Below are 9940 nucleotides of genomic sequence, written 5' to 3' on the forward strand. Positions count from 1 at the left end.
GTCGGTCCAGCACAATGTTTTGTCCCACATTCTAAAGGGACTCTACAGTTGACTGGGCACACAAATTAGGTTCCTAGCTTAACATTAAACTAGACAGTAGACACCCAAATGGTTTTCTTAACAATGTGCAGAACACATAGGTTACTGTGTTACACATAAATGTGCCTCATTGAAAACAAGCTCCATGGCACAAGCCATTAAACAGCCACAGCTTCTGCGTTAAGCTGAATAGCTTCCAGATCAACAATAGCAGTCCCTTTTAATTTATTTATTTATATTATATTGATTCCATTTTAACATTTTCATTTATTCGCTGGCTTGGAAACTTGAGTGTAAGGAACATAAACGTCTCAGTACCATTGTGAAAAAAAGTAGCAAACGTATTAATAATAAACTTGATTTATATAGCACCTTTCAAAACACAGTTACAAGGTGCTTTACAAAAAATTGGGCGACAGCAGTTTCCCTGAACTGGTCCACAGTCCAGTTTCCAACGGAGCCAGGGGTCTGTCACTGATCGTCACCCTCTACACCACTCTCCCACTCCTGCCATCAGACTCTCATCAACCACTGCAATCTGCCTGACAACTAGTTTGGGAGTTCTTGACCTTGACTTGACCATCACACACACTGTTGAGTCAGTTCTTAAAACATTATGTAGCTATGACTAGGGGTGTAACGGTACGAAAACATCACGGTTCGGTACGTACCTCGGTACGGACGTCTCAGTTCAGTTCGGTTCAGGAGCAGCGCACCTGTACTACTCTGATTCCTTTTCTATTCTTTGAAAATGATCTTGAATCAATCTTTTTAATATAATTTTATTTACAAACAGCAATACCTTTCAGGCTGCATCACTGCCTCCCCTCCCCCCAAAAAAAAAAACCAACAACAACATAACAACAATGTTGACCAGTGGAATAGCCTACAATGCTGTGTCAAGTAACTTTGCCGTTTCTTTTTCTTAAGTGTTTCCCCCTCATTCATACCCCATTTACCCCACTTCACTGAGAGAGCAGGCCTAGGTCGTGGCATGCGCCTCCCTTTTCTAGATACATATTCTGAAAGGTTCAACACTTTCAGAGCATTCTGCCCCAACCACTAGGACCATTTCATAGCCCAACTTCCACCCTGCTGGGAGAGATTAGCCTTCCAGGTCCGTGCTTAATCAAGAGAGCTGTGTGATTCTGGCGTGGTCTGATATTTATCTAAATTTCTTCAACTTAACACACCCAAAGTGATTTATTATTTTATGTCAAGGACAATCACAGTTACATTTCTATGCCATCAATAATCAGTATCATATGCAGCTTTTACTATTTCACCTAATTTAAAAAAGCATTTGCCAGAGATCAAATCTTTAAGTCACAACTCTAAGGTCTCTGTGAATGTTTTTGCTGTGTGTGTATGACAAAAACTCACTAAAATGTAAGTGAAAATATAATCCAGTTTTGTTTTGGCGAGGATCGCGGCCGAACCTGCAAACCTGAAGGGGTGGGTTGCTATTGGAAAACCCACTTTCAGGGATGGTGCAAGACGTTCAATTGCTGGTTGACACAGACAATAAGACGCAGCAGTCTCACCATGTAATCTATAAGTACAACAGATCAGGGAGTCTGGCGGCTTTACCCCTGACAGGGTGGAAGAAAGCAGTCTCTCCCAACACCAGACCCCATGCCGATCTCCCATGCCGCCATGCGGCCGCCTTCAGAGAGCTGTTCACCCCGGTGGGCCAGATAAATAACGCCATTTTCAGGGAGCAGACAGTGATCAGAGCTCCTCATCAGAACTCCTTTAATAAACTCTCAGCCATCTCTACTGGTCTCATGTTCATCTGCAGCCCGCCATGTGCATGATGATGAAATATATGAACAACAATATGCCACATGAGCAGCAGGAAGATGGAGAGCAACAGAGGGGGGACAACAACAGCATGAGAGAGAGACAGAGAGAGAGAGAGAGAGAGAGAGAGAGAGAGAGAGAGAGAGAGAGAGAGAGAGAGAGAGAGACAGAGAGAGAGAGAGAGACAGAGACAGAGAGAGAGAGACAGAGAGAGAGAGACAGAGAGAGAGAGACAGAGAGAGAGAGACAGAGAGAGAGAGACAGAGAGAGGGAGAGAGAGAGAGAGAGAGAGAGAGACAGAGAGACAGAGAGACAGAGAGACAGAGAGACAGAGAGACAGAGAGACAGAGAGACAGAGAGACAGAGAGACAGAGAGAGAGAGAGAGAGAGAGAGAGAGAGAGAGAGAGAGAGAGAGAGCAAGGTATTAACATTCCATCCAAGACATTCTGTGCAGAGTTTTAATCAGGTACGACAGTAAAATGAATGTAATATTCTGACAGCTTACATGACCAAGATGTTGACTGGGGGGAAAAAATACAAAGCCCTTTCAACAGGAAAAACCACATAGCCAGAATAAAACGCACTATTTAAGATGCGGCTTGATGCATGAAGGCAGATTCCTTCCCAAACAATTGCATCTGCTTCCCCCCCCCCCCTCGCCCATATAAACAGCTGGTAAGCCACAGACGGGTGGAAAATGCTTTTTGAATCCGAGGGAGGGTTTAGCCCCACTCAACAGCAGCATTATCAGTCTAGGCACGCTCGATTGAGCAGTGTGGCATAACTGACAGCCAGGCCAAGGCACCAGCTAAGTCTTTGAATTCCTGCCCATTGACAACATACCAGAGCTGCTCTGACTGATTCCTGAGCATTGAGCACACTGCTGGCCAGTCTCCTGACACCTCGCCGCCGCACCCCCCTCCAGCCTCGCTTGTCTAACTCCCACAAACTAAAACACGGAACGCATGCAGGGGGGTGTCGGATAGGCTGCATGACTGCGCAAGAAGACACAGACTGTGACAGAGATATGATTTTAACAGAGGTGATAACAGTCAGCCTGCAGTCAGGGCTCACAGGTCAATTTGTGGGTGCAAAATGTCACTGTGTTACCGGGAGCCAGAAGGAGCCAGTGGACTCACAGCGAGGAGGAGGAGGAGGAGGGGTACGGAGCGGGGAGTAGAGCGAGAGCAAGCGAGACAAGTGGCTGTCGGAAGACAAATGGTGATTTCATTTGATGGTGCTTTGATGGCAGATTCCAGAGTTCGGAGCCGTGGGAGGCATGAAATTAAATTGGAAATGGAATATGTGTCATGCGAGTCCCACCAGGCAGGTGGATGTAACCATTTAAATACATCTGAGATCATCAATGACATCTGCACACTCTTCCTCCCCCGTCCCTTCACGCCGGAGTTATGGGCTCCGTTGTCATTTCCCTGGCAACGGCGAGAAATAGAAACATCCAGATAATGAAACAGAGTGGCCAAAACCCTCCACAAGCTGTTCACTAACAGGTGTGAAAATCCCTCTTTAGCCCAGGAAGAGGCTTGCGGTATACCTAAGATTAGCAATCTGGCAGACAACTATTTATACCGAACACCGTGCAAATTGCACTTTTACCCCTCCCACTCTCGAAAGGATGAGCAAATCACTGTAACTGCTGTCCATGCACATTTACCTGCAGGGCTACCAACTTAGGGTTGATTGAGGCAGACACATGTATGCACATTATTTAAATTAAAAAAAACGGGATGGGAAGGCATTCGCTAGCAGTATGCCTCATTCGGTATGCATCAATATCAACATGCTTTTAAGAAATTCATTGCAAAACAAGCCATTGAGAAATGAGGTGCGGAACGACTTGACAGGGTTAAACCTCCCTATTAACCCGTCTCCTCTCGCCGTCCTCCCGTAGGGAAAACACTGAAAACGAGACGCACTGAGGAGTAATGAGATTTAACAACTCGACTAAAAAGATGAGAGTTGGTGATGCACAAGAGCGGCTGCCTCTGGGCATCCCCCTGCTGATCTGCACCACCACACGCATGCATGGGGGTAGCGCAGCCAGGCTGGAAGGCTCCTTGGTAGCATGCAAGGGATGGGTAACGCAGGGATATCTACTGAATAAAAACATCCCTTTTAAGTCAGGAGCAAAACAAACCCCAAGCCATCTGAACTGCTAAGCTAACAGCAGTGATTATTTTCAATGGGAACGATCTAGCCTCTCTTCTAGCTCTTTTCCACACAGGATATTGGCTTCAGTGGTGGAGGTTGTGGCATGACAACTGGGGGCTGAGGATTGGGGATTGATCGACAGGTTTAAATGGATGATTTATCGAAGGAGTAAAACATTGGAAGTGTGTCTCCCGCCACCAGATAGCCTGACCTTGCTTGCGGACATCCTCCACAGCGGCGGTAAGCTCCTCCTTCAGGAACTGGCTCTCTTTGGCAATCTTCTCTCCTTTATCCAAGAAGTTCTCGGTGGCGGTCTCCACAGACGCGGCCAGGACATGGGCCTTCTTGGAGCGGCCCTTCTTCTTGTTAGATGGGCCTTTGTTGCTGGAGTTCACCAGGGTTGTGACCTACGGCAGAACTCAAGGGTTAGCAGGCATATAAGGCCAGGACTAAAGAATAGCATGCAGCGTTATATTTTTGCACCTTAGGCTAGAGGTCTTCACGGGTCGGGTAAATCCGAGAGGACCCAAACCGGACCCGAGACCCGTACGGGGCTGGGTCCACATTTCCACGCTTTTATTATGGTCAATTGGGTTCGGGTGGATCCGATTCTATTACCTCGGGTCCCGGGTCTGTTTATCATTATGCGTAATACCCGAGAGAAACGCATGACGCGAATTCAGTGAGACCGTGGGCGTGACGCGAGCGGAGACACGGCAGCCACAGTAGCCTACCTTGTGAAAAATAAGATTGAAGAAAATGAATATAAAGAGGTCAAACCTAGCGGCAGCTTTGTGTAGCCTTACTTATTTACGGCCGTTTCATTTCCATGCTGCCACATCACAGCCTGACAAAACAGCGATTGATCCTGTCGAGATTGAGAGGATAAATCGCAATTCCATCCAACTGTAATGCAACAGCATGCAAGCCCAAAGCCGTGACAGCCTAAGCGATTAATGCTACTGCTACTTGCTACTACTGCCTGTCGGATCCGTAAAATACTAGGGCTGTAGGATTGTATCGATACAACGATGCATCGCGGTACGTAGTCTCGCGATACTGTATCGATCTTTCAGCCCGGAATATCGATACAGCCGGGCGCCGTAAAATTTTAAAAAAAAAATAATAATAATAAAAAAAAAAAAAATTATTTATTTAAATTTTTAAATCCAGTTTAAAAAGCATATTCTACAATATTAAGTTAAAAAAGCATACATATAAATAATTTTGAAAAACCATAAATACTACAATGTTGACAGTTTAAAAAGCATGGATATCAAATGTAAAATATTTATTAGCTAGCTCTCTGTCCAGTCATTGAGTTTGAGTTATCTATATAGTGCATTTGAGCCATTCAGTTTTCAGTCTTGAACACTTAAAATCTTTCAGTAAATGATGTGTGTATCGCAATACGTATCGTATCGTATCGTATTGTATCGTGACCTCTGTATCGTGATACGTATCGAATCGTGACCTGTGTATCGTGATGCGTATCGTATCGCGAAATCCAAGATGATATACAGCCCTATAAAATACCCGATCCGACTCGGGTCTCTGTCCTACTCCTGCTCTCGGACAAAATCGGGTGCGGTATACATATTTTAAAAAATTATCAGATTTAGTCGGATCTCGGAACGAATGTCTCGGATCCATCTCGGTTTCGGGTCCATCTCGGTTTCGGGTCACCATTTTAGACCCGAGAAGACCTCTACCTTAGGCTCAAAGAAAAAAGTACTCAGAATTTAGATTTTAATTCCCTCACCTCATGAATTACAGTTAGGCTAGTCCTTGTCGACTCCAGGTAGGGCTGGGCAATATCTCGAATTAATCCGATTACTTTGCATTTTGGCCTTTGAACGATTGTTTTGGCCTTTGAACGAATGCATAAATCGCAAAATGGAGATTCGTGCTTCCTCTGCTGTCAGTAACTCAAATGTCAGCGCTAGGAGTTCTCTGAGCACATTTCAAAATATTTCTAATCTCTCAAATTATATTTCGCCTTGCCTACCTCTCTCCAATCGCTCAACTGTTTGCTTAACTGTTTGCGATTGCGTTGACACAAGCAAACTTTATTTCACTTGCAAGGTAACGAGCAAAACATGGTATGGATTTTCAGAGAGGTGGCTATTTTCACGCAATGAAAGCGGAATGGATTCATTTGGAGATGTGACTTGTGTCTGTACGAATTCTCCATTTGGGCCATTTTTATTAGCCTACCCTGTAATAGGACATTGACGCTGAATTCCATTTGTATTAGAAACGTCGGGATTCCCGGGTCCAACGTTAAAGTCGTCATCAAATATGTCACCTGAACTCGAGATTTCCGCCATTTTACTCGGGATAAAAAAATCTACACTGACTTCATCAACGTCAGCTGCTGACGTCAATCACAATGGCTACTCTGCGCATCAACAATCAGTGAAAGCTGTAATAAGACTGGTTACTAGCCCTTCTGAATTATTTGTGTTTCCTTAAATCAGTCGCACACACAATACTATCCAACGTCCATCAGTGAACAATGTTGCTACAAAGTTCGTATCGCACGATAGCATAGTTCATTGTTATCAACTGGTATTGCTAACGATGGCTTACAATGGATAACTTGGCTAGAACTACAAAGATGGGACAAAAGTGGTTTTCATGTTATGTTTCTGAAACGCATTCAACTGGGATGTGATGTTGTCCAGGGAACCAAATCCCGAGCTTTGATACAAATGGAACGCAGCACTAGGCCTACAGACATTGATGACATAGCCTACTTGAATGACATAGGAATACTTGAATGACACAATGTTTCCACTGTTTATACTAAAAGGTCAGTCTTATAAAGGAAAGTATTTTTGAATCATGTTTTCTCGAGTCCATGTAAACAGAAGAAAAAAAATATTTAAATCGTGAATCGTCCATAATACTGAAAAAAAAATAGACTTCATATTTTGGCCATATTGTCCAGTCCTAACTCCGGTATTAGGCATTGACCGCACAATGTACTGCATGAATAACAATGTTATTATTGTGACTGATGTAGGTTGTGTGTCTTACCTGGGTGACCAGTGGCTCGAGCAGCCTCTCAACAGCCAGAGTGCGGATCTCCAAGCTTTTTGGGTCCCATTTGAAGTTGATGTTGGCAGTGTTGATGGTTGTCATGTTCACAGATTCTGGATGCTAGACAACAGAAAGAACTGGTGAGATGTCATTGAATACATGTCCGGGGGTCAGTGCATTCTTCTAATGCCGCATATAGTGCACTCTTCTAATGCCGCATATAGGGCACACATTCACAATTGCTTGCTTGCTTTACATAAAGGATGAATGTGAGACACTCATGATACAGTGGAAATATTGGTGAAGCTCGCAGGTTAAACTTCCATGAGTCTTCAGCCTTGGTCTGGCAAACCAAAACACCCAGGATAAGTCTACACGCTCCTCTGAGCCAGAGTATGACATAAATATTCACATGCTCTTTGAAAAAACAGGTTTCCCTCCACTTTCTGATTGACAGCCATAAGTGGAGCACAGAAACATTGTGGCCCATTTTCGATTTTCCTTTTCAGGCAGCGACTGCAGCTCTATTGATTGCCCATCACGCTTTGAGGGGTAGGGATAATCAGCATGCCCTGAGGGCTGAGCTGCGCCCAGACAGCTAAACTAAGAAGTTGGTAACTCGACAGGGGTTTGAAGATGTGGGGCATTCAGTGAGTAGTATGTCGAACGGAATTTCATCCCAAATGCAAAGAAATGCAGCCAGCTAGCTAATGGATAGTAAATTACGCAGATCTCGCCATTAACCTGGAATAGACTAGTTAGTATACCCGTTTACGGTTACACAGCAAGCTAACGCTAATAATGATTAATCCACCTATAGCTGGGATCATAGATAACCTTTACTAGTGAAACTAGTTATGCCTATCTAACGTTAGCTACACAACTTCATTCAGAGAAACAAGTGAATGACCCATCTGGCTAACAAAAAGAGAAGATATAATACTAACGTAAGGCTACTCATTAGCTAACTACTAATACGCAATTAGTTAACATTACCACGTTTGACTGCCAGTGCTAGCTAAGTTAGCACAAACAAACTTCGAATGGTGATTTTAGCGAAATTTGCTTCAGTGTTACGATATACGATTGTATTTTTGCCTTTAAAAGTTAGAAACACACTCTTCCCATCTTCAACCTCCACCTCTAACTAACCGTGGTGTCGCCTCCGCCCTAGCTTGGCTAGGCCGAGACAGGACAGGCTAGGCCGAGACAGGACAGGCCCCCACCAGGCCGAGACAGGACAGGCCCCCACCAGGCCGAGACAGGACAGGCCCCCACCAGGCCCAGACAGGACAGGCCCCCACCAGGCCGAGACAGGACAGGCTAGGCCGAGACAGGACAGGCCCCCACCAGGCCGAGACAGGACAGGCCCCCACCAGGCCGAGACAGGACAGGCTAGGCCGAGACAACACAGGCTAGGCCGAGACAGGACAGGCTAGGCCGGGAGAGGACAGGCTAGGCCGGGACAGGACAGGCTAGGCCGGGACAGGACAGGCTAGGCCGGGACAGGACAGGCTAGGCCGGGACAGGACAGGCTAGGCCGGGACAGGACAGGCTAGGCCGGGACAGGACAGGCTAGGCCGGGACAGGACAGGCTAGGCCGGGAGAGGACAGGCTAGGCCGGGAGAGGACAGGCTAGGCCGGGACAGGACAGGCTAGGCCGGGAGAGGACAGGCTAGGCCGGGAGAGGACAGGCTAGGCCGGGAGAGGACAGGCTAGGCCGGGAGAGGACAGGCTAGGCCGGGACAGGACAGGCCCCCACCAGGCCCAGACAGGACAGGCTAGGCCGGGACAGGACAGGCCCCCACCAGGCCCAGACAGGACAGGCCCCCACCAGGCAAATCCCAAACTGCTGTTGCGAGACAACGTCGTCACATCCCATAACTTGTGAATCAACCTGCTCGCTAGAGAGCTATTCTCAAAGTAAACAATAGTAATAGTTTAAATATAACTTGAGAAAGTTGGCTGGTTAACTTTGTAGTTATTGTAGCGACTATTGAGTTTGTAATTCATACAAATAACAATTGAACTAAGTTAGTTAGCTACCTAGCATAGTGTGCTAGTTAGCAAGCTAGCTAGCCAGACAAGCTGCCCGTGTTGAGTGCGCAAGAACAGAGAGACGGTGACAAATACATCATGCGGAAATAAAAGTCAATACAACAGAATCAAAGTGAAATGTTATACATGAGTAATTCCATCATTGAATAAACTTGTCTAGTGTGAACTTACCTAAAGGCAGTCAGTCCACTTGAAAACTTCCAGCAAAAAAAAACGCCTCAAAATGGTGGAATGGAGTCGGGAATTCCTGTTATGCCTCCAAAGTTTTCGTCTTTCTCCACAAAATGCCGTCTATTAAATAATCTGTAAAGTTCCAATACTTTAGAACATCTGTGAACTGGAAAGCTGAATTACGGAATGGATGAAGTTGCACTTTTTACGAAAGCCCACAAAGACTGAAAGTTTCGGTGAACGGTTTCGATGGTTCCCTCTGACTCAACAACAATGGATTAGGAGGAGGGGGGGTCAGCTGGGTGGTTCATGGCTGGGTGGGAGGAGGGCGGGGCCAGGAGGGGCAGGACGGGGCAGGACGGGGCCAGGAGGGGCAGGACGGGGCAGGACGGGGCAATCCCGATCAGGTGTGTAGGGCGTGGGGCTGGAATTATGGTGCGTTCGTTTGTGGTCGGAGGTGGCAAGTCGCAAGTGGCAAAATACCTACCTCCGACCTGTGTGCATTCCAGCTATATACCATTATATCACAGTTACCTAGTTATATCTATATACCATTATATCACAGTTACCTAGTTATATCTATATACCATTATATCACAGTTACCTAGTTATATCTATATACCATTATATCACAGTTACCTAGTTATATCT

General features: G+C 45.8%; 1 protein-coding gene across 1 annotated transcript in view; it reads right to left on the bottom strand.

The window, feature by feature from the left end:
* The window catches only part of ctnna1 (catenin (cadherin-associated protein), alpha 1), a 114543-nt gene extending 104998 nt beyond the window's left edge, over positions 1–9545 (bottom strand). Inside the window, exons 1-3 of the mRNA XM_084449051.1 lie at positions 9290–9545; positions 7058–7180; positions 4227–4422 (exon numbers count right to left, since the gene is read on the bottom strand). Of these exons, the coding sequence (XP_084305177.1) occupies positions 4227–4422; positions 7058–7162 (301 nt within the window). The 5' untranslated portion in view covers positions 7163–7180; positions 9290–9545. The remainder of the gene's footprint in view (positions 1–4226; positions 4423–7057; positions 7181–9289) is intronic.
* Positions 9546–9940: the final 395 nt, after the last annotated feature.

This window comes from Borostomias antarcticus (assembly GCF_949987555.1).
Source record: "Borostomias antarcticus genome assembly, chromosome: 14".
In the NCBI taxonomy this organism is placed as follows: domain Eukaryota; kingdom Metazoa; phylum Chordata; class Actinopteri; order Stomiiformes; family Stomiidae; genus Borostomias; species Borostomias antarcticus.